The sequence below is a fragment of the Ursus americanus genome, chromosome 22 (assembly GCF_024610735.1).
Source record: "Ursus americanus isolate L20-20 chromosome 22, mUrsAme1.1.p, whole genome shotgun sequence".
Lineage (NCBI taxonomy): Eukaryota > Metazoa > Chordata > Mammalia > Carnivora > Ursidae > Ursus > Ursus americanus.
Window position 1 is genome coordinate 12053818 of NC_142148.1, and position 27777 is coordinate 12081594.

The 27777-nt window shown below is 40.4% G+C and overlaps 1 protein-coding gene across 3 annotated transcripts in view; it reads right to left on the bottom strand.

Annotated features, from left to right (window-relative positions):
- Positions 1-27289, bottom strand: part of CSE1L (chromosome segregation 1 like) — a 42037-nt gene extending 14748 nt beyond the window's left edge. The window contains exons 1-11 of one of the 3 annotated variants that reach the window (XM_045771538.2): positions 27158-27289; positions 24372-24610; positions 14873-14968; positions 11535-11677; positions 8858-8959; positions 8634-8779; positions 7440-7530; positions 5822-5929; positions 4113-4205; positions 1174-1341; positions 920-1049 (exon numbers count right to left, since the gene is read on the bottom strand). In XM_045771538.2, coding sequence (XP_045627494.1) covers positions 920-1049; positions 1174-1341; positions 4113-4205; positions 5822-5929; positions 7440-7530; positions 8634-8779; positions 8858-8959; positions 11535-11677; positions 14873-14963 — 1072 coding nt within the window. In that variant the 5' untranslated portion in view covers positions 14964-14968; positions 24372-24610; positions 27158-27289. Of the gene's footprint in view, positions 1-919; positions 1050-1173; positions 1342-4112; positions 4206-5821; positions 5930-7439; positions 7531-8633; positions 8780-8857; positions 8960-11534; positions 11678-14872; positions 14969-16424; positions 16557-24371; positions 24611-27157 lie in introns of those variants that run through there. The other 2 variants (XM_045771537.2, XM_087853514.1) reach the window with 2 other exon arrangements.
- Between the last annotated feature and the right edge of the window lie 488 nt (positions 27290-27777).

A 27777-nucleotide genomic window follows, 5' to 3' on the forward strand; every position in this document is an offset into this window, starting at 1 on the left:
ATAGGTAATTCACACAGCTCACTTGTTCTAATGTGACCAGTGTTCCCCAGAATTGGACTTTATCACCAACTTGAAAAAGTTCAATGTTGCAGCTAACCTTTAAGGATGCCAACTTCTTATTCCGCTAGAGAAGGACATTAAAAAAACAAAGAGCCTAACAACCATAATCACCATTATTTCATAAAAGTCATTTCAAACCAGAAAAACTAGGATAGGCAACACCAAAATAAAGATTTGTCCTTTACAGTTTTATGAAAACATAAAAGGAAATTTAAAAAACCTCATTGTATTGTCCTTGATTCCTCTTTTAGTTCCTGATAATTTGAGAACCACTGATCTAATAATTATTTTGACATAAAACACAATTCCTCCCATATTTACTACCTGTTCTTCCCAGCTGTAAGAAGAAAAGACAGTTTATATACAAATACAGAGTCTTAGGACCCTCTTAACCTTAATCAGAAACTAAGTGGGCTTCAGCTCTGCATTTAAAGGTTATCAATCACTTCCACGCTCAATTGTTTGACAACAGCTATTTGCCTCAGCGAAACACTAAATCAAAACCAGATTCTTTCCTAAACTGAGATCCTGGATGTTTTACTTTCTTCTCAATATAACAGGAACTTTTTTTAGCCTTATTCAGTATTTCTGTGAAAAACGCTCTGCAGTAGAAACAAAGCTCATCAAAGCAACACTCACAGACGTCTTTTGTTACCACTTTTTTTTCCTTCTGTCTTGGTTTAGAAAATGGGGAATAAGTGACTGATAGAAAGTTTTAATTAGCAATAAGAAAAAATTAGACTGAATATATTATAAAAAGCAACAGGGAGCAGACTTAATAATAAATTTATACTAATATATGCTTTAAAAAACCAAGCTTTCAATCTCCTGAAAAGGCCTTAGACTTTGCTATAATTACCTCTAAATTCCATGTTAGGCACAATAACCTTCTCACAGATACTTGTCAGCGTGTTCTGGTCCTCAAATAGATTCTTATAGTGAGGTCTCTCACAAACTGAAGCCAGAAACTGAATTGCATTACTTACTAACTGGAATAAAACACAAAAATAGGCATTTTTAAAAATAGGCATATTTTTAAGAGCAAAACTGAATCATTTATTTCTTGGGGGAGGCAGGGAGGGAATGTCTTATTTGTCTGCACCATCATCTTACCAAGTCATATTTAACCTCTTGACCTGTTGTAACTAGTAAATTCCAGATGGCTGTGACAAAACGAGGCAGGTACCGTTGAAATTCTTCATCATACTTCTGTGCATAGAGTGCAGCATTATCACAAATCTGGGATTTTAAGAGCTCCAATAAGCCAGCTTCCTCTTCATCCTCACATAAGAAAAAACATAAAACTCAAACATCAAACTTTAATGTTACCATAAATACAGAGTAGCCATAATTCCTAAAACTAAAAATAAAACCTAGGGTTGTAATCTACATCAATGCCACCCACTGCCAATGTATTCATTTAGTCTTTCAAATAAATAACAAATGAAATGCTTATAATTTATTAATTACAGAGTGCAGCTCTCAAAGTTTTCAAATTAAATAGAGACTTTTCCTCTGGTTGTGGAATTATGAAATATTTACATATTCAATTAAAAATAACATATTCCTAGAGAAATCTGAATGATAAAAAGGCCATATCACAGTTTCCTTTGTAACATGGTCAGCTATGCTGTCTTACTATCTCCTCCCAAAAGGTTCTCATTTCAAATACATTAAGATAAAATAATACTATAAGATGATGGGGCGCCTAGGTGGCTTAGTCAGTTAAGCGTCTGCCTTTGGCTTAGGTCATGATCCCAGGGTCCTGGGATCGAATCCCACATCGGGCTCCCTGCTCAGGGGGGAGTCTGCTTCTCCCTCTCCCTTTGCTCGTGTGCTCTCTCTCTCACTCACTCTCTCTCTCTCAAATAAATAAAATCTTTAAATAATAATAATAATGATGCTACAGGATTCTCACCAATAATATTCTGGTTATAAAATATTAAACAGCAATCTAATTTAGTGGTCAAACTTGTGGTCTGCAGGCCTGCTGCCTATTTTTGTAAGTAAAGTTTTACTGAAACACAGCCATGCTCATTCCTTCTTTATATTTACACAACTTACAGTATTGCCTATGGCTGCTTTCATTCAACTACAACTGCAGAGCTGAGAAGCTGGAACAGAGACTGTACAGCCCACAAAGCCAAAAATAAATTTACCCCCTAAACCTTTATAGGAAAAGTTTGCCCACACCAATCTAAACCATGACTGTCACTTATATAATGATTACTGTAATGGCAATCCACAAACACCTTTTGAGCTGTACTATGTGCCAAAGAACTCAAATTTAGAAGAGCGAACAGGTGGCTCCCCAAGGCATAATGTAAGGGATGTTACACAGTGAGGACATAAGGTAGTACCTGGCTGAACGGGCCAACATCTCCCTGTAAGAACCCTAGGTGAAAAACTTCCTTTAGATGTTAAGTGTGAAGAAGACCTTTGTTTTCTGAGGGCATTTTTTCCTACTGGACTGAAATAATTATTTCATGGGAGCCGTATCATTTTTTGTTGCTTTTTAGTTGGTAAATCTCAGACAAAATTTGCTGTACACCCACAGAAACAATTCTCTCTCTGCACCCCACTCCCAAAAACTGATTTGAATCACCTATTCTAATTTTATTTGAAATGGAAACATTCTTAGTATTTTGCTCTTTATGTTTTCTGTTTCTTGGAAAAAGAGGTAGATCATAAGTCTATCAATAAACAAGCAAATGAGAATACAAAGTGTTATGATGAAAAGTACATATTATTATAAAACCCAGACCAGAAACCGTAACACATTACAAACCTTCATAATGTCCCCATGTTCCCATGCTGCACTGACTTTTTAAGAAGAGGCTATTGGTACAAAGGTTTAAGTTTTCTTAATATCTTCAATGATAGCTTTCTATTTCATAAAATGTTCACACTGTGAACACTCTGAGGCCTTACTTTCAATCCTGTAAAGAAATAGCCTTCTCTATAAATTGTGAATCTACCTATCCAGGGCCACAATAAGAGTAATTCTATGTGCTAAAAATAACCAAACATAGGGGCGCCTGGGTGGCACAGCGGTTAAGCGTCTGCCTTCGGCTCAGGGCGTGATCCCACCGTTATGGGATCGAGCCCCACATCAGGCTCCTCTGCTATGAGCCTGTTTCTTCCTCTCCCACTCCCCCTGCTTGTGTTCCCTCTCTCGCTGGCTGTCTCTATCTCTGTCAAATAAATAAATAAAATCTAAAAAAAAAAAAAACCAAACATAAACTGAATTTAAATAAAAAATAATTTTAAAAAATAACCAAACACAGAACATCCCACATAATCAATGATTACTTATATTCTTGGATTCTACCTCTTAACAGTGCAAGAGTAAAAGAATTTTTAGGAACCAAGACTTAAATGTCCAGTAGAACATCCAACTCTCGATCTCTGGTCCCTGAGTCTGAGCCCCAAGCTGGGCACATAGTTTACTTTAAAAATAAGCAAACAGGAGAGCGTGGGTGACTCAGTTGGTTAAGCATCTGCCTTTGGCTCATGATCCCAGGGTCCTGGGACTGAGCCCAACATCAGGCTCCCTGCTCGGTGGGGGAGTCTGCTTCTCCTTCTCCCTCTGCCTGCTGCTCCCCGTGCTTGTACCCTTTCTCTGTGTCAAATAAATAAATAAAACATTTTAAAATTAAATAAATAAATAAATGCTCTCAGGACGCCTCGGTGGCTCAGTTGGTTAAGCATCTGCCTTTGGCTCGGGGTCACGATCCCAGGGTCCTGGAATCGCATTCCACATCAGGCTCCCTGCTCAGTGGGGAGCCTGCTTCTCCCTCTGCCTGCTGCTCCCCCTGCTTGTGCTCGCTCGCTCTCTGACAAATAAATAAAGAAAATCTTAAAAATAAATAAATAAATAAAATGCTCTCAAATAACTTTTCGTTTTCTGAAGTCTAACTATATTCCAAAGTTTTCAGAGGGTACTCTTTTTATTTTACATTTTTAAAAATTGAGATATGATCAAAATCTAATATTTCAAGCAATTCTTCATTTAAAACAGGGCTACCTGTGAAACATTTTTAAATACTTACATCCGTTTGTAGAAGCTTATTATCTAATGTTAAGAGGGTATGAAAATTGTTCATCCAAGTTTCCATATTATCTTCAAAAAATTCAGGGAGGTCCTAAAGAACAAACACTGACTTGAGACTTTTGATTAAAATGAATGTTATTTTAGTAAGCTTTGCCCCCATGCCAAACATTTCCCACATGCCAACAGCCTCAAGTCCACACTCCTCAGCCTGAGCCAACCATTAACTATTTAGATAAGAATTCTCTATTCCAGTTGAGTCCGGCAGCTGAATAAATCATTGTCTCTTTGGTTTATACACTTTCAACTACAAATGATGCCACCTAATTCCTTAAATTCACTTATTCTTTTAAGGTCCAGCTAAGGCTGAATGAAGCCTTTCCTTACAAAAACTCAAGTACTTACCAGTATCTTCCTTTTCCTTTCTCAATTATTGCATTTATTGTAAGATGACCACCAATTCAGACTTACTGTCTTATATAGCTAAGACTGATTTCCTGTGCCACAGTACTGCCTTCTTAAAGAGATAAGCCACCCCAAGGATAAAGATTATGGCCCCTTTCTTTGGTTTTCCAGACTATGCCTAACAAGGTACTAAGAGCCTCATTCTATCTGACTTCTAGGAAGTAGAATTCAAAAGAAAGTGTAAGCAAAAACAGTGATATCCTTTAAGTAAAAATTTTTCAAACCGGTGTCCATCTGAACACTGATGCAGATACACCATTTTGGGCTATTCTTCTCCTATTCTGCCTATTCCTGTTGGAGAACGCTCTTCCTACCACTCTGAGTGCAATCATGTTACTAGGAGAAAGTCCAGGTACTCGGCCCTGGTTACAAACAATGAAAAGGCCACACTGTTCCTCTTGCATCTCAGCATAGTAATCTGCACCATGAAGACCCCTCTTCTCATTCCTAGAGCACTGAATCTCAAAGTATTGATTCAAGAAAAAGAACAGAGGCCACTATCTCAGCAGCAAGACATTTTCTACTAGAAGCCTATGGCTATGTATCCTCTGAAATGCCACTGGTTCTTATACCTCCCAAAACCTGGTTTTTTAGCGTTCTGTCTCCCCTGCTTCCAATAAAAGCCTTTTTCTTATAAGCTAGCCATAGACCTCTAACAAAAACACTGTTCCTCCAGTGTTAATATCCACTTAAATGAATAAAAGAGAAAGGTCGAGAATATGATCTCTCCATGTCTTCAATAATACAGTATACAGGGTGACTGTCCAAAACAGTGATTTAGGAAGTAGGGTCCTCTAAGTTATTAGACTATAAGAAAACGCTACCTTGGGGCGCCTGGGTGGCACAGCGGTTAAAGTGTGTGCCTTCAGCTCAGGGCGTGATCCCGGGGTTATGGGATCGAGTCCCACATCAGGCTCTTCCGCTATGAGCCTGCTTCTTCCTCTCCCACTTCCCCTGCTTGTGTTCCCTCTCTCGCTGGCTGTCTCTATCTCTGTCAAATAAATAAATAAAATCTTAAAAAAAAAAAAAAAAAAGAAAATGCTACCTTTCCCCATGAAATGTCCTAGAAATATCTCTAGGAATGACTATAAAATAGAATACTACTTGTAGACAAAGAGTGGGAGGGGAGTCAGAAAAAAACTGATTCTTTCAGAAAAGTCAATGCTGGCAAAGAAGTCTTTATTAATTGAAAACCTGTATATTTGACATCAAAGAATCATAAGTGAGAAATATAACAAAACTTACCTGAAAGTTTAAACTGTAGAACAATTTTGAGATAAGGATCAGGGAAGAAAAAAGAATCCTTAGGGCAGAGGCATCATTTGCATGGGTACTGCAGAGTTCAATAGTAGCCTTAGGAAGGAATTTAGGGACATGGTTTTAGTGTACTGTCAACTTTAGTGAAACAGGCTGAGACTACTTATATCCTCTCCAAAATTTGGCTTTTAAATAGTAGTGTACAGTCATTGAAGAGATTCTGAAAAATATGTTACAACAGTATATATTTTTAAATTGTCCACAATAGCATTACTAAAAGTCCAATGTTAATATTTAGACTAGATCCTTCCACTCTCCTTCGTGCATATAAAAATATTACCAAACTGTCTTTATATGCTCTCATTAAATGATTCCCTTGGCATCTAAGTTGTTTCCAATTATCTGTTATTCTACCTGCAATAAACAGGCTTATCTATAAAACTATGCACACCTCTAACTTTCACAGTATGAGAGTCTAGAAATGTATTACAAAAGCAGATCAGTATGTTATGAGCACAGATTTTGCAAGCCAGACAGACCTGGATATAATTCAGACTCTGTTGCTCATAATGAGCATTACTTTGAGCAAGTAAGTTATTTTACTGAGCCCCAATCTCCTCATGGATAATCTGAAAATAATGCCTGCCTCAGAAAGAGACTACGAGAATGAAGAAATATACATGAAATACCCAGTATTTTGCACACTATGTAAAAGACACTCAACATGGTACTTCCTATATTCTGGAGTAAAGAAATACGAATATTAAGGTTTTCCAAATGAAATGTCAAACTCCAGACAATACCATCTATAATCCAAAGGACAGGACATAAGAGTGTTCATTTCACTGCACTCTGGCTAACAGTTTTAACATCAGTAAAAAGAAGTAAGAATCTTTACCAACCCAATAGGTAGAAAATATTGATTACATTTTGTCCAATTTTATTTTTTTAGATAAAAATGTATCAGTAAGACATCCTAACCATGAAAAATCCTGTGTACACTCTACATCTTACAAATTTGTGAAAATCACAAAACTTTCCTTTTTGAAAAAAGGAAATGAGCAGCTTTTCCAGAGTTAGCAAACTAGGCTTGAGGCTTAGCTCCATTTTTATTAGCTGTGTGATACTGAACCTTCTTAAAAAAATATATATACATATATCTTTTAATCTTACAGGGTTCTCACAGAGACGAAGAACATGTTTCAGAAAACAGCCTGTGCACTATAAGGGGACGTACAAACACATAAATTAATCCGTTCCACTACACAGTCAAATTAAAACGAGGAGCAATTCCTTTAGAGACACAAACTCAAAAACGTACGTAAAATAATACAATAGCCTGGGATTTGCTTTTAAACATTCCTACAAAATGAGGGGAAGGGAAGAAAAAAAAAGTAATACTGTTAAACTTGTGTAAGAGATAGTGGGGGTTCACTAGATTGTCTTCTCTATTTCCGTGTAGGTTTGGAATTTTTCAAAGCAATGTTGCTCTAAATATTACCTATCAAATAGACTTTCAAAGCATTCTCTTAAACAGAATTTACACAATTAAGCGATTTAAAATATTAAGTAATTTTAAAGTATCACCAAGATGTTATTCCATTACCTTAAAAAGATTAGTCAAAGGCAAAGCAAAGGCATCCAGAACAAGTTTAATTTCAGTCCATAACTCATTTGACTTAAATTCATGGCGATATCTAAAAAATTAAGGTAAAATAAGTAAATTTACAAGTTTCTGTATACTAACTTCAGGTCTTCCAGAACAGATTAGAGAAAAACCCATGGCTAGATAGCTTTCTGAAATTCAAATGGATTTCTTGGTTTTCTTTTTAAAGAAATCAAGCACCGTTTATTAAGACCTTATTTCACAGTAATAGAGCTACATGAAATAAACATCCCACTTAAGAAACAAACACAGGGCGCCTAGGTGGCTCAGTTGGTTGGGTATCTGCCTTTGGCTTAGGTCGTCACGGTCCCAGAGTCCCAGGATTGAGCCCCACGTTGGGCTCCCGCTCACTGGGGAGGTCTGCTTTTCCCTCTCCCTCTGCACCTTCTCTCCCCCTCTCTCTCCCAAATAAAAAAAAATTAAAAAAAAAAAAAACAAAAAAAAACAAAACCAATAATGAACTGAGAAGCTTGCCAAATTCAAAGGAATGACAATAATCACAAAAATACAACTGTTTATATAAGAAAAAGTGTTTGAAAAAAGTTATTTTAAAAACATGAATTTATGGGGCGCCTGGGTGGCTCAGTCGTTAAGCGTCTGCCTTCGGCTCAGGTTGTGATCCCAGGGTCCTGGGATCGAGCCCCGCATCGGGCTCTCCGCTCGGTGGGAAGCCTGCTTCTCCCTCTCCCACTCCCCTTGCTTGTGTTCCCTCTCTCGCTGTGTCTCTCTCTGTCAAATAAATAAATAAAATCTTTAAAAAAAAATAATTATAAATTTTTAAAAAATAAAAACATGAATTTATGAGGGCACCTGGCAGTCTCAGATGGTAGAGCATGTGCCGTTTGGATGTTGGGAGTCATGAGCTGAGCCCCAGGTTGGGTGTACAGATTACTTAAAAATAAAATCTTTAAGGAGCGCCCGGGTGGCTCAGTTAAGCATCCAACTCTTGATTTTGGCTCAGGTCATGATCTCAGGGTTGTGAGATCGACCCCCATGTCAGGCTCCCTGCTCAGTAATAAGTTGGCTTAAGATTCTCTCTCCCTCTCCTTCTGCCCCTCCCTCAACACGCGTGCTCTAAGTAAATAAAATCTTCAAAAAAATAAAATCTTTAAAAAAGTATGAATTTATCAATACCTTTTAAATAAAGAATGTGCTGTACGAAGGACTCCATTAATAACATGGAAATCTCCACTCTGAAACCGATTCACCATTTCTGTCAACAAGTCAGGCCATTTCTGAGGAAAATCTTCTCTGCCAATAATGCTAATGGCATCACTTAACTGGGGGGAGGAAAAAGATTAATTAGATGAAAGTTCTACAAACAAGCCTCCTCCTTGAACAGTAGGGCCTTACGTTACCTGCTTCTGAATTTGCTCTGGGCTGCTGAGCATCAAGTGCACTATGTTGGCTTTAATGGCTACTCGGTCAGCTTCACAAATTTTGTTTGGTTCATCTTCAACCTAAAAGCAAAACATCAACAGCAAGTAACATAAAGTCCATATCCATGACCATATAGGTTTATAGAGAAAACAGAACCACTTTCTTTTTTTTTCTGGTTTTCTAAGAAAAACATAAGGGAAGGCAGGGCCTTCCTTATAGGAATGGCTCAGATTCCTTCAACAATCTGACGAAAGCATAAACTCTTCTGCAGAAAAATATACATTCCCTGATGCCAATTAAGAATCTCTGTTCTGGGGGCGCCTGGGTGGCACAGCGGTTAAGCGTCTGCCTTCGGCTCAGGGAGTGATCCCAGGGTCCTGGGATCGAGCCCCACAGAAGGCTCCTCCGCTGGGAGCCTGCTTCTTCCTCTCCCACTCCCCCTGCTGTGTTCCCTCTCTCGCTGGCTGTCTCTCTGTCGAATAAATAAATAAAATCTTTAAAAAAAAAAAAAATCTCTGTTCTAAACGTAAACTTATCAGAACACGTGGTGAAAATCTTTATGGATCTACACTGCCTAGCCCACATTCATCCTCAGAAGTTTCGCTCTGACTTGCACCTTAGGTCAGAGTATTTTCAATGAAAACTTCTTGACCATTACCAGTTTAAATGCATCCAGGACTACATCACTCAAAGAGGTTCTAGAAGTCTCACTAGTTTTACAAATCAAGAGAAAGGAAGAGGGCTAGCATGTCTGCAAGGAGAGGGATGGATGTTTAAACATTCTGACTCACCAGCTGTTTCTTCACTACATGAAGTTAACACCTGACTACACAAGCTTAGAAACAGTATTTACTACTAAACTCTTTCATGAAATGAAGACAAAAGGAGAATTCTAAATATTTAGGCAGATTTAAGGTTGACATTTTAGAAAAACTGACCATTTTTGTCAACCTTAATACTTTCTAAATTTCATTACTGCTATCACTTCAAAACAATTCTCTTTTTTTCTTTATCCTAAGCAAGCGTTTCCTCAACCTCAGCATTACTGGCATTCTGGGCCCAGACCTTTGTTGTAGGAATGGTTTTGTACACTGTAGGATGGTTGGCAGCATCCGTGGTTTCTACCCACTAGATGGCAGTAACACTCCCTGCCCGTGGCCCACCAGGAACAACCAAAATGGCTCCAAAGATCTCTGTGGGCAAATTTACCCCCATTAAGAACCACTGTCCTAAGGTAGGGAAAATACCTTAATTTCTTAATTTCTAATTTTATACCAGTTATCAAACTTGCAGTACAGGGGCTCCTGGGTGGCTCAGTCAGTTAAATGGCTGCCTTTGGCTCAGGTCATGGTCCTGGGGTCCTGGGATCCTGCCCCGCATTGGGCTCCTGCTCAGTGGGGAGTCCACTTTTCCCTCTCCCTCCTGCTCCCCCTGCTTGTGCTCTCTCTCTCTCTCGCTCTCTCTCTCAAATAAATAAAATCTTTTAAAAAAAAATAAAAAAATAAACTTGCAGTACAATGGAATTCACCTTAAAATCAGAATATATTTCTATATCCCTTATCAAAAACTCCAAATCTAAATTATTTTGCATTCTACAAATTCTTAATATAATTAATGTGGTTTTTCTACTGTATTTAATTTTCTTCCCATCCACAATAGAAATTGCTTCAATTATTCAGTAAGGTTGTGTGTCTTCCTACACAATATCCCTTCAGTTGACAATGAGCTAACGTTTAAATCTAACCACTCTTGGGGCGCCTGGGTGGCTCAGTCATTAAGCGTCTGCCTTTGGCTCAAGGCGTGATCCCGGCTTTATGGGATCAAGCCCCACATCAGGCTCCTCTGCTGGGAGCCTGCTTCTTCCTCTCCCATTCCCCCTGCTTGTGTTCCCTCTCTTGCTGGCTGTCTCTCTGTCAAATAAATAAATAAAATCTTAAAAAAAAAAAACAAAAAACTAACCACTCTAGCAACCTGGGTTAGGAAGTTCAAGTAATCTATATGAACTCAAATGAAACAACAGGAACTTTGGAAAAGCATCCAGTTTAATTTTTGCCAAGTATTTCAGAATTCCAATATAGACAAACATGTCATCTGTGAACAAAGATAGTTTTAGGTCTTCCTTCCCAGTCAGTAATACCCTTTACTTCCTCTTCTTATTCCAACAGCAAGGACTTCCAGTACAATGTTGAGAGGGAGTGATAAGAGGGAACACTCTTGCTTTGTACCTGATCTTAGTGGAAAAGCTTCAAGTTAATCACCATTAAGTAGGATATTCTCTCTAGGTTGTTTGTATATAGTCTTTAGCAAGTTAAGAAAGTTCTCTTCTATTCCCAGTTTACTAACAGTTTTATTATGGATGGGCACAGGATCTTGTTAAATGCCTTTTCTCTATCTACTGATATGATCATGTGATTTTTCCTTTGTCAGTTTATTAACAGGATTACATTAACTGATTTTTGAATGCTGAACCACCTTGCATCTCTGGGATAAATTCCACTTGGTCATGGTGTGTAATTCTTTTTACATCTTTTTGGATTTGATCTGCTAATATTTTGTTGAGGAGGGTTCTGTTTAATTTTATCTTTAACCTGTGTCTGAATCTTTCAGGAGCATTGCATACAAATTTATTAGATTGTGTGTTCACAAAATACTTACAATTCTCCAGTTTCTTTTAATATAGTTCTTGAATGTTACTGAGGCACAAACTTTGATAACATTATCCTGGGACTTTTCCAGCAATGTTAAAAGCAACAGTGGGTAGTTCTGATTTCCTTCTACAGATTCAAGAAACTTCTCAGCTGTAAAAGAATTTCCGTGTTAGAAGATTTGATATTATGGGGCGCCTGGGTGGCTCAGTCGTTAAGCATCTGCCTTCAGCTCAGGGCGTGATCCCGGAGTTCTGGGATCGAGCCCCACGTCAGGCTCTTCTGCTGGGAGCCTGCTTCTTCCTCTCCCACTCCCCCTTCTTGTGTTCCCTCTCTCCCTCTCCCACTCCCCCTGCTTGTGTTCCCTCTCTCACTGGCTCTCTCTCTTTCAAATAAATAAATAAAATCTTTAAGAAAAAAAAGATTTGATATTATAACCAAGTCTTTTCATTTTATATCTATGTAGATCTCTGATTAAATGCATCAAAAAATCAGGGCGCCTGGGTGGCTCAGTAGGTTAAGCATCTGCCTCCAGCTCAGGGCATGATCCCAGGGTCCTGGGATCGAGCCCCAAATCGGGCTCCCTACTCATTGGGGAGCCTGCTTCTCCCTCTCCCCTTCCAGCTCCCCCTGTTTGTGCTCTGTCAAATAAATTAAATCTTTAAATAAAAGAATGAATGAATGCATGAATGAATAAATACAAGGCCCCTGAGTTAGGTTAACTTCAGATCGCACAGCTAGAAGATTTCATCACTAAAAGTTTTAGTCCAGTCCTTATTCTATCACACAAGCCCTCAGTTTTCTTCTCGAACTAAACATTCCCAGTATGAACAGAAAATTATTCAAAGATTTTACCCACATATTACAACTCCTACCACACTTAATGGATAAGAAATCTCCCAAGTTTAGGGGTACCTAGGTGGCTTAGTCAGTTAAGTGTCTGACTCTTGATTTTGGCTCAGGTCATGATTTCAGGGTCATGAGATAAAGCCCTGCGCCAGGCTCTGCGCTCAGTGGGGAGTCTGCTTGAGATTCTCTGTCCCTCCACCTGGCCCCTATGCATGCACCCCCTCTAAAATAAAGCCCCACATCGGGCTCCCTGCTCATTTAGAGTCTACTTCTCCCTCTCCCTCTGTGCTTGTGTGTTCTCTCTCATAAAATAAATAAAATATTTTTTTTCAAGATTTATTTATTTGTCAGAGAGAGCGAGAAAGAGCACAAGCAGGGAGAGCTGCAGGTGGAGGGAGAAGCAGGCTCTCTGCTGAGCAAGGAGCCTAATGCCGGACTCGATCCCAGGACCCTGGGATCATGACCTGAGCTGAAGGCAGTCACTTCACTGACTGAGCCATTCAGACATCCCTAAATAAAATCTTTAAAAAAAAAAAAAAAAAAGGAACTCTCCAAGGTTACTGGTTGCACAAGTGAAGGTTTATAGCATTTCTTCATAAACTTCATTGAAAAGGTCTGCCATTGGCATCTATTATTTTCCATAATATGATTTAATACCTCTCTTCTTTCTGAACTGAGTCCCAAGAGTTTGACATCCATCCTCAAATCTTCCCTGCTTTGTGTCCATCATGTCTTTTTTAAAAGATGAGGAGTGCTAAACTGAAAAATGTTTTTCAGGAGGGGACATGCTATGGTTTTGTAGGAGTCTGGAAGGCTTTGGTTGTTTCCTCTCAGTGGTTAGCACTGCACACAGGGCAACACACTAGATCCATGATCTTCAGGGAAAGCCCATGTAGACTACCAGGTCTCTTTCTTAAATTGTAATCAATATCCTGAACGAAATCTCATGAGTTTAAGTCAAATTATTTCTTTCTGTGTTCATTTCCTTCAACCTGCTCACAGAATATTCACAAAGACATGTTTTTACACACTCAAGGAGCCTCAAAATGTCTTCCAGTTCATCTGGACCAGTCTCATCTCCATAACCAAGGGAGCACAGTGCTATCCGTAAGCTGGATCTACTACACATTTCAACTTCCAGATCATTTTCTAGAAACACTGAGTAGGTCTAGTACCAATCCTTTAGAAATGCTATGTTCATAATTCATTTCAGAAACATCAATTTACTCCTATACTCTGTCCTGAATTCATAAAACAGTAACACCCTCGCCTTGCAAAGAGAAAATTATTAAAAATAGTTTTTAATAGACAGGGCTTGCAGAGACTTTCTGGGAAAGTCTAAGAAGATTAGAGCCATTAATTTCCCTTCCTCCAAGAACACGTTACTTTTTTAAGCACTAATGGGAAAAGCCACAATTCTCCCTCTCAGAAATCACAAACACTATTCTAGAATAGAATGGATGCATTAACAAGGTTACAATTCTATTTATTATATATAACTGCAACACACACACACACACACACACACACACACACACACACATTCACTTGTGTCTTTGTGGAGGCGTTCCAAAATCCTCTTTCTGAGCATACACATTAGTAAGTTCTGAAGAAGCAGAATGATACCTAGTTAATATAGCTCACATCGAGAATCATCAACTGACTACCCACCCACAAGACACATCCAGCCCTCAGAAGGAGTTTGCTTGGTTTGCATGGTATTTCACATTTTTTGGAGTCAGATCCTATCATTTAAAATGAGGACACTTCACACTTCATAGAAATGTATTTTACTTTTCAAGCAAAGCTGGAAATCTGATCTTGCAATAGTGGTTTGAATCCCCGAAAGTTAGCTTGTTCTAAATGCCCTTAACCAAGGCATATAAATCACATGAAATTACCAAACCTCACTTCACCTGCCTCCCTCATTTTTACCTTCACACATTTGAGTCCTGTGGGCATCTGAGTTTATCATTCTAAGCTACCACTAAGTTTCTAACAGAAACTGGTCAAACATAGGAGGGAGGAACCCTAGGTCTTAAAATGTATTAATTAAAACAAACCCAATTGGGGATTAAAAGACAGCATCTCATTATCTGGTTTAATTCATTTAATCACTTTTTAGGCAATTAACTCTCATATCCGTGCCCTAATTATTATATCTCTAAAACAGGCAGGCATGGGGATTTTCAGAAAGGTGAAGGGACAAAGTATTCTAGACATACTAGTACTTTTTAATCCCAGAAGGCATCAAATAAAAGCTATTTTAACTCAAAAAAAACAAACCAAAAACACTCCACATCACCATATGTTATAGCAGCTGTAAGCAGCCAACCACACACTTTACAGGTAGAGAATGAAAAAGAAATTATGCCCGAAAATTAAGTGTTAAATCTTTTTTTTTTTTTAAACAATTTATAAATACAGATAGACTATGCAAAGGTTTTCATCACCTGTCCTTAAAGAATAAATCAAACCACAAAACAACATTCTCTTTACCTGGACGTCTGATGGCAGGATCGGGATCAAGAGTTTTCTTTAAGTATTCTGTTAGTGTTTGCAAATTTGCATCACTGAGCTCCATTGCCATAGAACCTAAAACAAAACATGAGCTTTGGTAAATTGGTCACACTGGGACACAATGATTTACATAAAAGAATACTTTTATACTATGGGTCTTCCCCTCTCTGAAAGTCATCCATTTCGTTATGTCTTAAGGCAAGGTTCCAGAAGATGGACTTTTCTGAGACAATGGTGAGCTAATTTTGAGATGAAGAAGAAAACACATACCAAAGTCAAAAAGAGGCACAGAAAAACAAAGGTCTGAAGAATTGATCAAAGTCACCATAAAGTTTATCAGATTTAATGCTAAAAAAGAAAAAAAGGGCAAACGAGGGGTTTTAAAAAAAAGACTCACTAGGAACTTTAATAAGTCCCGCCATGAGAAATTACAATTTTAAGCAATAAATAAGGATCCCATAGAGAGTTCTAAGATTAAATAAACTATAAATTTCTTTGTGTACAACATGCAATCACAAGGACAAGAAACCAGATGCTAAGATTTGTACCTGGGGAGAGATTTCTGGGATTCAGAAGATGACAGCTATGATTATAATTAAAAACCAAATTCCGACACCAAAACCAAAGATAAGCCAGTGGGACTACATCCAACTAAAAAGCTTCTGCACAGGGGTGCCTGGGTGGCTCAGTTGGTTAAACATCTTCAGGTCAGGTCATGATCCCAGGGTCCTGTTCAGCGGGGAGCCTGCTTCTCTCTCTCCCTCTGCCACTCCCCCTGCTTGTGCTCTCTCTCTCTCTCTCTCTCTAATAAATAAATAAAACCTTAAAAAAAAAAAAGCTTCTGCACAGCAAAGGAAACCATCAAAAAAATGAAAAATATGGCCTACCAAATGGGAGCATTTGTAAATTATATATGATAAGAGGTTAATATCCAAAATATATTACAAACCCACACAACTCAAAAAGCAAAAAAATAAAAATTATACATATATAAAACTTAAAAATGGGCAGAGGATTTGAATAGACATTTTTCCGAGACATACAGATGGCCAACAGGTACATAAAAAGGTTCTCAACATCACTAACCATCAGGGAAATGCAAATCAAAACCACAATGAGACTTCACCTCATTCCTATTAGAATGGCTTCATCAAAAAGATAAGAAATAACAAGTGTTGGCAAGGATGTGCAGAAAAGGGAACGCTTGTGCACTATTGGTGGGAACGTAAATAGGTGTAGTCACTATGGAAAACTGTGTGGTGGTTCCTCAAAAAATTAAAAAAAGAACTACCACATGATCCAGAAATTGCACTTCTGGGGGTGCCTGGGTGGCTCAGGTGGTTGAGTGTCGGGGCTCTTGGTTTTGACTCAGGTCCAGGTCCTGATCTCAGGGTCATGGGATCCAGCCCCGCCCTCCAGCTCTGTGCTCAGCTGGGAGTGAGCTTGTTCCTCTCCCTCCCGCCTCCCCCCCACTCTGTGGCCGCATGCAGGCTCTCTCCCTCTCAAATAAATATATAAACTCTTGGGGCACCTGGGTGACTCAGTTGGTTAGGCATCTGCCTTCAGCTCGGGTCATGATCCCAGGGTCTTGGGCTCAAGCCCCACATCAGGCTCCCTGCTCGGTGGGGAGCCTGCTTCTCTCTCTCCCTCTGCAGCTCCACCTGCTTGTGCTCTCTCACTCGCTCTCAAATAAGTAAAATCTTAAAAAACAAAATAAATAAATAAAATCTTAAAAAAAGAAAAAAAGGGGCGCTTAGGTGGCGCAGTCATTAAGCATCTGCCTTTGGCTCAGGGCATGATCCCAGCATTCTGGGATCGAGCCCCACATCAGGCTTCTCCGCTGGGAGTCTGCTTCTTCCTCTCCCACTCCCCCTGCTTGTGTTCCCTCTCTCACTGGCTGTCTCTATCTGTCAAATAAATAAATAAAATCTTAAAAAAAAAAAAATTCCATTTCTGGGTATTTATCCAAAGGAAATGAAAGCACAAACTCGAAAAGATGTCTGTACCCATATGTTCACCCCAACATTATTTACAACAGCCCAGACATGGAAATAACCCAAATGTTCACCAGTGGATAAAAGAACACGTGATATGTGTATACAATGGAATATTATTCAGCCATAAAAAAGAGTAATCCTGCCACCTGTGACAAAATGGACCTTTTTTTTTTTTTTTAAAGTAGGCTCCATGGAGCCCAATATGGAGCTTGAACTCACAACCTCACAGATCAAGAATCACATGCTCTACTGACTAAGCCAGCCATGTGCCCCTGGATGGACCTTGAGGGCATTATGCTAAGTGAAATAAGTCAGAGAAAGACAAATACCCTATGATCTCATTTAAATGTAGAATTTAAAATTAAAACAAAAACAGGGGTGCCCGGGTGGCGCAGTCGTTAAGCATCTGCCTTCGGCTCAGGGCGTGATCCCAGTGTTCTGGGATCAAGAGCCCCACATCAGGCTTTTCTGCTAGGAGTCTGCTTCTTCCTCTCCCACTCCCCCTGCTTGTGTTCCGTCTCTCGCTGGCTATCTCTCTCTGTCAAATAAATAAATAAAATCTTTAAAAATAAATAAATCAATTAATTTAATTAAATTAAAACAAAAACAAAAAAACAGACTGAGGGCTCATAGATACAGAGAACCAATTGGTGGGGGTTAGAGGTGCACAAAATGGGTGAAGGGGGTCAAAAGGTACAAAATTCCAGTTATAAAATAAGTAAGCCATGAGAATATAATGTACAGCATAGTGACTATAGTTAGTAATACAAGGGACACCTGTTTAGCTCAGAGAAGCATGGAACCCTTGATTCAGGCTTGTGAGTTTGAGCCCAAGTTTGGGTATACAGATTACTAAAAATAAATAAATAAATAAATAAATAAATAAATAAATAAATAAATAAATAAATAAATAAAACAAAAAAATTATACTGTATTACAGGGCACCTGGTTGGCTCAGTTGGTAGAACACTTGACTCTTGATCTCAGGGTCATGAGTCCAAACCCCATGTTGGGCGTGGAGTCTACTTAAAAAAAAAAAGTTCTGATGACAAAAAAATATCTGTAATTATGCGTAGTGATGGATGTTAACTATACTTACTGCGATCATTTCACAATACGTACATGTATTATGTTGTACACCCAAACCTCATGGTAATATGTCAATTATACCTTTATATCTCAATAAAAAAGCAATTATTTTATTAAATATTCAAAGCTTAAACAACACCAAACATAAATCACAAAATATACTGCCACTCACCAAAAAAATTCACATTACAAATTATAAGCTAAATATTTGGCTTATATACACGTAAGTGGTAACATAAAGCGAAGAAACACACAGAAGAAATCACACATATATATAAATTACAAGAGTGCGTGCACACATCATTCCCCATAAACAAAAAAGCTTGAGAACGCTATAAAATAGGACTTCGTGATCTCCGAGTTCTTGGTGAGTAGATAAAATTATATGCAAAACAACAGAACTTTCTGTGGCAATAAAAATGTTCTAAAACCGTGATGTATGGTGATGGATGTGCAACTATGTAAAACTAATGACACTCACCAAAAAGTACACAGTAAGTTATACTTCAATATAGCTATTTTTTTAAACTGCACTTTTTTTTTAAGAGAAAGAAAGGGTAGGGGAGTGAGAGAATCTTAAGCATGCACCATGCCCAGCACTGAGCCAAAACAGGGCTTGATCTCATGACCCCAAGATCATGACCTGAACCAAAATCAAGAGTCAGATGCTTAACCGACTGAACCACCCAGGCGCCCTTAAAACTGCACTAGCTCCCAGAGAGCCAAGCCTTCTCAGGGCAACCATGCACCAAACTTAATTTGGGGCTTCTGTGACAAAGAAGAAAAAAAATTATGTAATAATTTTTGGAAAATGTAATAAAGCTAAGTGGAAACAGGTCAAATACACAATTCAAATTATGTGAAAAAAATTTAGGGGCACCAGGCTGGTTCAGTCAGTAGAGCATGCAACTCTTGATCTTGGGAGCTTTAAGTTCAACCCCACATTGGGTATAGAGGTTACTGAAAAATAAAATCTTAAAAAAAATTTTTACACAGAAAAACTAAAAATACACTCCAAAATGTAAACAGCAGTAATGTCTATGTGATGAACTTTGGACATTTTTGTTCTTTTCATATTCTTCTAGATTCTTCTAACATCCTATAACCACCTATATGTATCACATTCGCAATCAGAGAGTTATTAAAATTTTATTTTATATATTTTTTAAAGATTTTATTTATTTATTTGAGAGAGAGAGAGCGCACAAGCTGGAGGGGAGAGGCAGAGGGAGAAGCAGACTACCTGCTGAGCAGGGAGCCCGATGTGGGGCTCAATCCCAGAACCCTGGGATCATGACCCGAGCCGAAGGCAGATGCTTAACCAACTGAGCCATCCAGGCACCCCTTTTATTGTATTTTTAAAATGACTCTGTCAAAGGTAAATCCAGGCTCTCAAAGGAGCTTCCATACTAGTTGGAAGACAAGACAAAACCGCTATGCCAACTACAGACCTATAATCCCTTTACTGCAGTTTTGAAATCTAAAAGTCTAAAATTGGAAGTCTTTTTTTTTTTTTTTTTAACTAGGCTCCACGCTCAGCATGAAGCTCAATGCTGGGCTCCAACTCACAACCCTGAGCTGAAATCAACACTCAACTGATCCACCCAGGTGTCCCTGAAAGGTTTTTTTGTTGTTTTCTAAAGTTTGTAACAAACTCATTTGGCAGCAAAACCTGGCCATAACTGCCTAAGGCTATAAATAAAGTATCTCAAAAATTTGTTTTACTTAAGAAATACCAATGTGTTTGATTGCAGAGTGCTATCCCACACCCCACAGGAATGCTGCATAATCCACAGCATGTACATCCAAAAAGAAACCCTGAAACACATTTGTCCTCTGGAGTAGCGGTGCCAAATGAATCACAGACAGTAACTTAACTGCTAGGAAGTTAGTAAGAGAGTCACTTGGCCTACATTTGCATGTGGGCCAAGATTTCCAAGAGACTGTCTTGAGCTAAACTTGAAGGATGCGGAGAACTGGAAAGGCAAAGTAGAATGAAGACCCATCTCATACAAGAAGCAGTGTGAGCAAAGAAACAGACAGGAAGAGTATATAGCTCCTTTGGAGAATAGAGGAATTGGAGGCTGAGATCAGATCACATAGGTTCCTCAAAACTGAGCTGAAGAGTTTCAGGATTTAATGTACAACAGGAAGTCACTGAAGGTTTTTTGAAAGGAATCAAAACTTAATGAAAGTGGAATATATGAACTTTGGGCTGGCAATGGTTTCCAGAATGGAGTTGAGAAGAATAATCGAAGATGTGTTAGGACACTTTTTTTTTTTAAATGGGGGACCGGCACAATGTCAGATGTTTTGTATGGTTTATATCATTTCATATAATAACCATTTTACATACAAGGGGACTCAGAGAGATTAATTAACTTGCCTCAAGTCACACATAGTTAATAAAAATCAGATTCAAATCAGCCTGACTCTGTAAGGCCTACTCTCTTCCTAGTAACCAAGGCTATCTCTCGGGGGAAATAATAATGACAGGGGACTGAACTAGAGTAGAAACACTAGGAATAGTCATAGAAAGGACATCTTGGGGGGGGGGTGTCACCTAATGCTATCAACAGGGCTATAGCTAACGCTACACTTGTGCAGGATATCCCTCCACAGCCAGAAACTACAAGCTGGTTGGAGAATGATTTGTTTGAAACTATCTGTATTCTCCTTATTAGTCTTTTCCTTTAACTGGAAAACTTTTTTATCATAAAGGAAGCCAATATTCTTATTTAGTAAATTCCTCCACCTGTCTATTCACTTCCTTTGACCCAGTACAAACCACTCAATGGCATGAATATCAAGTACCACTCAACCATACACACAATTTATTGAGAGGCTACCCTTTCTGGGTTTTATATCAAAACTTGGGAAAATGCAGGGGCGCCTGGCTGGCTCAGTCAGTAGAGCATGTGACTCTTGATCTTGTGGTTGTGAGTTCAAGCCTCATGCTGGATGTAGAGATTTCTTACAAACAAAAAAAAATTTTTTAAGACTTTTAAAAGATATTTAAGATGTTATTTTTAAGTAATCTCCACACCCAATGTGGGGCTCAAACTCACAACCCTGAGATCAAGAGTTGCGTGCTCCTCTGACTGAGCCAGCCAAACGCCCCTTAAATATAAAATCTTAAAAAGAAAAAAAAAGTTTGGAAAATGCTACACATTATATTCTCCCTCTTTTGGAGATTCATTTTAAAGGCTTCAGGAACTCACACAGTAAATTATCAGTTCAATGTTGCTTAATCCAGAGTTCCCCCCATTACTTGGCCACAGAACTACTTTATTATATAAAACTTTGGAAAGGGGCACCTGGGTGGCTCAGTTGGTTAAGCGTCTGCCTTTGGTTCAGGTCATGATCCCAGCCGGGGTCCTGGGATCAAGCCCTGCGTTGGGCTCCCTGCTCAGCAGGGGAGTCTGCTTCTCCCTCTCCCGCTGCCCCAGCTCATGTGCTCTCTCTCTCTCTTGCTCATTCTCTCCCAAAAAAATAGAATACTAAAAAATAAAACAAACTTTGGAAAGCAGTGATTTAATCAATTCATTTCCCATTCTCTTTTTGTGCTGAAATGCTCAATCTGTTATGAAATCACGAAAGTTTGCTGTTGCCAAGAAAAATCATTTACATCGGTGTATGTGAGCTAAAAACAACAACAACAAACTTATCTTTCTTTGCCACACAAATTTGTTCTACCTTTTGAGATTTATGCAAGGCAGCATGTTAGAAACTGTGTATGTGTGTTGGGAGGATTACAGAGATTAACTGGATCTATTCTGTTGAGTTTTTTTTTTTTTTTAAATAATATCCTTTATTTATTTATTTTTTTAAGTAGGCTCCATACCCAGCACAAGCCGAAGCAGGACTTGATCTCACAAGCCTGAGATCAAGATCTGAGCCAAGATCAAGAGTCTGATGCTTAACTGAGCCATGCAGCAGCCCCTATTCTATTGAGTTTAATACACTCCTCAATAATTCTGCATTTCTTGAACTTTTTTTTCTTAAGATTTATTTATTTTAGGGAGAGAAAGAGTGCATGCACGCCTGAGAGCAGGGGATAGAGCAGAGGGAGAGGAAGAGAAAGAATCTTTAAGCAAGATTCCTTACTGAGCTCAGAGCCCCACATGGGCTCCATCCCAGGACCCTGAGATCATGTAGAGAAGAAATCAAGAGCCAACCATTCAACCAACTGAGCCACCCCAGGCACCCAACTAACTTTCTTCATTATGTTCTTAAAGCATTATACATAATCTCAGCCAAAATCTCTTATGTTTCACATAATTATCTATATTAAAAATTCAAACTCTTGAGGCCCCTGGGTGGCTCAGTCGGTTAAGTGATCAACTTGTGATATCGGCTCAGGTCATGATTTCATGGGTCTTAAGATTGAGCCCCAAGGTGGGCTCCACAGCGGGGAGTTTGCTTGAGATTTTCTCCCTCTGCCCCTCTCCCCACATGTGTAAAATCTCTCATGTGTGCACTCTTTCTTTCTTTAAAAAAAAAAAAAATCCTAAAAAAAAAAAAAAAATTCCAGACTCTTTACCATGGCAGAGGCCCCTGCAATCTGACACCTGTCAACCTCATTTACTTTCTTTTGGCTTCTTTTTGACTCAAAGTTCAAGCCACAAAAGCCTTCCCTCTGTTGCGTGAACCAGCCAAGACAGTTCTCCATGCTGTAATAATGCTCTTCCTTCTAATCTGATATTGGGTATTGTTCAGCTGTCAGTCCACTGTCAACTCCCCAAAGGGCCTTCTACCATTATCATCTACCTTATTCCCATTATACTATTAACAGCAGTAACCATCATCTGAAATATCTTTGATATACTTGTTATCCTTCCTGTAAGCTCCTTAGGGCAGGGACTTTGTATGTCTTGTCTCTGTAAGCCCAGGACTTTACCATTGTCTGGCACACAGGAGATACTGAGTAAGCATTTGCTGAATGAACTAAAGGATGAGTCAATACGTCAGTCAACTAGCTAAAAAGGAGTTCCCAAGGTGTATTAGAGACTATTCTTTGAGGATCTGTTATGAGGAGCCCTAACTTAACAGGGGAACTATTACATCTGTAAGATAAACAAATGACAACTTATCCACCATAATTAATTTCTGTTCATTCAAGTTTTTCAAGGAAGAAGTGAATCTGAAATCTGTCCTATATTACCGTCCATATATGCCAGTGCTTATACTTTTGTTTCAGGGCTTTGCACTACTATTCTACCTGCCTGAACAGCTCTGCCTCTGGAGAGCTGAGTGGCTCACTGCCCACTTCATTCAGGTCTCTTTCCAAGGTCATCTCTTTTCAGAGATGCCTTCCTGGGCCATCCTATCTAAAAGAGCACCCATCTCAGTCACTCTTCATTCCCTTACTTGATTTTTCCAAGTTCCAAATTTCACAAGGCATACTACTTTGCTTTCTTGTAGGGGCTTTGTGTTTTGTTCACTTCAATCTCCCTAGAGCTTTACAATAGTGATAGGTATCTACTACATATCTCTTGTGCTATTTTCAAAAGTTGCACACCTTTGATTGATTTTTTTCCATCAAAAACATTCCATCATTCTACATATCTGTTCTGGTCAATTGCCTGTGAATACAGGAAGAGGTGGAGACAACTGATTCTAAGACCACATGATAGAATGATCCTAAAATGACAAAGTACTGAGACCCTAAAATGACCCTAAAATTCAGGTACTAAGCAGGACTATCTGTTAAAAAAAAAAAAAGTGGGGGCGCACAGGGATATATAAATATGCATGCAACAATCCCTGAAAGTCAAAATACTACACAGATCCTTGAGTTTAGTACTAATTAAGGAATTAAGTATTTGTTAACAAACCCTTTTTGTATCTCCTTAGTGATAATGTCTAAAAAACCAAATGGTAGGGGCGCCTGGGGGGGCCAGTCGTTTAAGCGTTTACCTTTGGCTCCAGTCATGATCTCAGGGTCCTGGGATCCAGCCCTGGGTAAGTCTCCCTGGTCAGGCTCCCTGCTCAGTGGAGAGTCTGCTTCTCCCTCTCCCTCTGCCCCTCCCCCCACGTGCATGTGGTGCTCTCCCTCTCTTTTAAATAAATAAAATCTTTAAAAAAACATTGTAAGCTTAGCCCTGATTTGGGAAAGCATGGCAAATCAGGTAATTTAGAGAATACTCCACAGGTATTCCCAATATATCGGCAAGATCAAGGTCTAATTAAGCGATCTAATTTGGCCACAGGTGAAAGTACTATGGCTTTTTAAAATATTAGCAATATGTAAATGTAAAACTGTTATTCATTTTAAAATATTCAAACTAGAAATGGGAAATTCACTATTTTGCCTTTATACGAGATACGTTACTATTCCACAGATCTTTAGAAATCCCTACCAATTCAGTTAAAAAAGAAAACGCATGTACCACAATAAATCAGTGATGAGAGACTTATCTAAATTCCAAGTTCTTCTTGTTGAATGAATGGCTGGACCTAAGTCTAGCCTCTTCCCACAGGCCCTCAGTTATGGATGAAGACTTTTGGAATAAAAACTTTGCTTTCCAAGGCCATCTCACAGACATCTGTGACATAAGCTGATCCAAGATCTGTGCCTTTTCCTTAGATAGTTCCTCCACATTAGAGAACCATTCCTGAGTCCTTACATCTGGGGAAAGGGAAAGAGATCCAATGAATGAAAACTATCTGGCACACACATAGCAAGAACATACCCCAAAACCTCGACCCCCCCCCCCACCCCACTTTCTGGAACAGACCACTTAGAATCATATCCAAACTGTACATTGTCTACAAAGCCCTGTATGATCTGTTCCCTGAATACCTCTTCTTTCTTCATATACTACTGTAGCAAGCTGGATTTTCCTCCAATATTCCGATATTCTAAATTTGTTCCTGTCTTCAAGCCTTTGTATTTTCTATTCCCTCTGCCTGGAATGCTCTGTCCCCTTACCTTTTCATGCCTGATCTTAGCTCATATGTCCCCTCTCCAGAGAAGCCGCCTTCTTCTTCTTCTGTTTTTTTTTTTTTTTTAAGAGATGGGGAGAGATGGAGGGCGGGAGAGGGAGAAACAGAAGGTGGGGAGGGACAAAGAGAGAATCCTAAACAAACTCTACACCCAGCACAGAGCACAACACGGGACTTGATCTCACAACCTTGAGATCATGACCTGAGCCAAAATCAAGTCGGACCCTTAACTGACTGAGCCACTCAGGTGCCCCCAGAGAAGCCTTCATCTGTCATATTGCTGTCACTTGTCACTATCTGAAATTATCTAGGGGCGCCTGGGTGGCACAGCGGTTAAGCGTCTGCCTTCAGCTCAGGGCGTGATCCCGGCGTTGTGGGATCAAGCCCCACATGAGGCTCCTCCGCTATGAGCCTGCTTCTTCCTCTCCCACTCCCCCTGCTTGTGTTCCCTCTCTCGCTGGCTGTCTCTATCTCTGTCAAATAAATAAATAAAATCTTTAAAAAAAATTATCTAATTCATTTATGTGTATTACTGTTTCTTTCTCCCATTAGCATATAAGCTCCCCAAAGGAAAGGACCTTGTCCATTTTTATTTCTTCACTGCATTCCCAGAGATTAAGTGGATGCTCTATAGTTAGTAAATGAATGAACAAATTAATTCCAAAGTTAAAGCACTGCTCTCAAACACATTCAATCCTGTATAGGAAACCTTCTGTCCCAGCCCCCAAAGAGCAGAAATCAAAGTAACCAGATGTGAAGAGAAAACTCCCTTGCATTGAAAGAAAGAAGTCGAAGTGTCTTGGAGGGATCAGGTGAATCAAGAGTCCCAGGAATTATGCAGAAAGTGGAAACACACACAGGTAAAAAAACTCAACTAAGGGGAGGGGGTTTAGGGGGAGGAGAAAAGAACACAGGTGGGATCCAAGAGTAAAAAATCCCCCTTCTATGCCTCCAAGGAGTAACAACACTTGTGCATCTACCATGTAGTAAGCACTCATCACCAGAATATAGCAGTAAACAAGACAGGCAAGGTCCTTGCTCTTGAAGTTTACAACCCAGCAGCTGAGAAAGACAATTAACAACTCTAAGTAATTCTGGTTAATGATAAATGCTATTAAGTAAAAAGTTGAAAGAAGTCCTCAGAGAAGTTGATCAAAGAAGGTGTAAGGGGCATGAAACTTAAAGGACAGGGAGCCAGCCTTGCAAAGCTCTGATGCTGATAATTTCCAAGCAAACGAAAGGCACGTCCAAACGCTCTACGGTGGGCACGAGCTTGGAACATTTAAGAAAACACAAAGTCAGCAGTATGGCTACAGTGGCTAAGAAGAGATAGGTGGAAGAGGCAGACAATAGTCACTTCGGGTGGGACTTCGTAAACCACGGTAATAACTCCGTGGATCCTCAGAGCCACTTTGCGAGGCAGATTGTTTTCAACCCCACTGCGCGAATAAGGAAATGGGGAGACTCCGAGGGATGAAGCGACTAGCCCTAAATAGCACTCCCATGGAGGCCAACTATGGAGCGAACCCAGGCCTTCTAATTCCAAAGCTCATGCTCCGAACTACCACACTCTCGCGTCTCCCCCAAGAGCGGGACCTTACATTCCTGGGCAGGTGCATGGACTAGAACGTAATCCTCAAACAACTCAGCAAAGGGATGCCCATTTACAGTTGGGGAAACTGAAGCACAGGGAGATTAAAGGTCCCCCTTCCAATGAGAACGTGAGTCCCGGGGACCGGGAAAAAGCCCATCTGGGCGGCGGCCGGCTCCGGCCCAGCAGCCCAGCCGGACAGGCCTCGCCGCGGCACTCCGCTCACGTTGCGGGGGGCCGAACGCGACGAGGACAGACGCGTGGGCGCGACCAATGAGAGGCGGCCTTCCCCAGCGGCCCGGCGGCGGCGCGACCAATCCGCGCGGCGCTGGGGGGGGAGGGGCGGGCGCTCGGGCTGCTCGCGTTAGGCCGCGCCTCGGGGGCCCTCGCCCCACACAGGCCCGAGGGCCGCTGGGCTTGGGCCTGAGCCCCGGAACGCCGCGAGGTGAGGCGAGACCCGTCTGTGCAGGCAAAGACCTCTCCGGAGGGCGCCGCCCGAAGCAGAGGCCCACATTCCGTTCTCGCCCAGAGGCGCGGTCCTTGCTTCCCAGCGCTCGGAAGTGTGAGGAGCGCCTCATCCCTCCCCCAGCGGGGTCCCAAGAGGCCACCCTGCCAGGCCGTGCACGCCCCGCGCCTCACCTCTTGGGGATACGGGAACGGAGAAGGGAATCTCAACCGCGAACTGTAGCCGGCACTACCCAACCCTGCTGCCGCTCCGCCTCACATTCAAACCCCGGCAAAATGGCGCGGCGGCGAGGCTGCGGCCCGGGCGCATGCGTGAGCGGGGCAGAGGCGGGGGGCGGGGCCAGGAGTGCTCAGGCCCCACCCAAGCTCGAATGGCCAATCGCGACCGGCTCTGTGTTTGCGCTGACGTCACAAGCGCCAATGCCCTTTGGCTCAGACCGCGGCTTGGGGCATCACAATCCCTATATTCCTGAGAACGAAGAGGAGTTCAGCGAGTGGCCGCTGGAGTGCGACCTAGCCTGATCTAGGGCTGCAGTGAGGTACGTATTAGGTCTTCTATAACTGGAACGAACTGCTCAAAGCCGTGCCCATAGCCTTTCAGACTGAGGAGACCTTTCTGCCCCTCGCAGAGCGCAGGTTTTAGAGGGAGACGTGGTATACACGAAATCATTTGAGGTTTTGATAAGCGCTACAACAAGAAAATTTAAAACAGGGTGATATGACAGGCAGTGACTTGGAAGGTCATTGGTTGGTCAGAGAAAACCTCTGAACAAGTGACACTTGACCTGAATTTC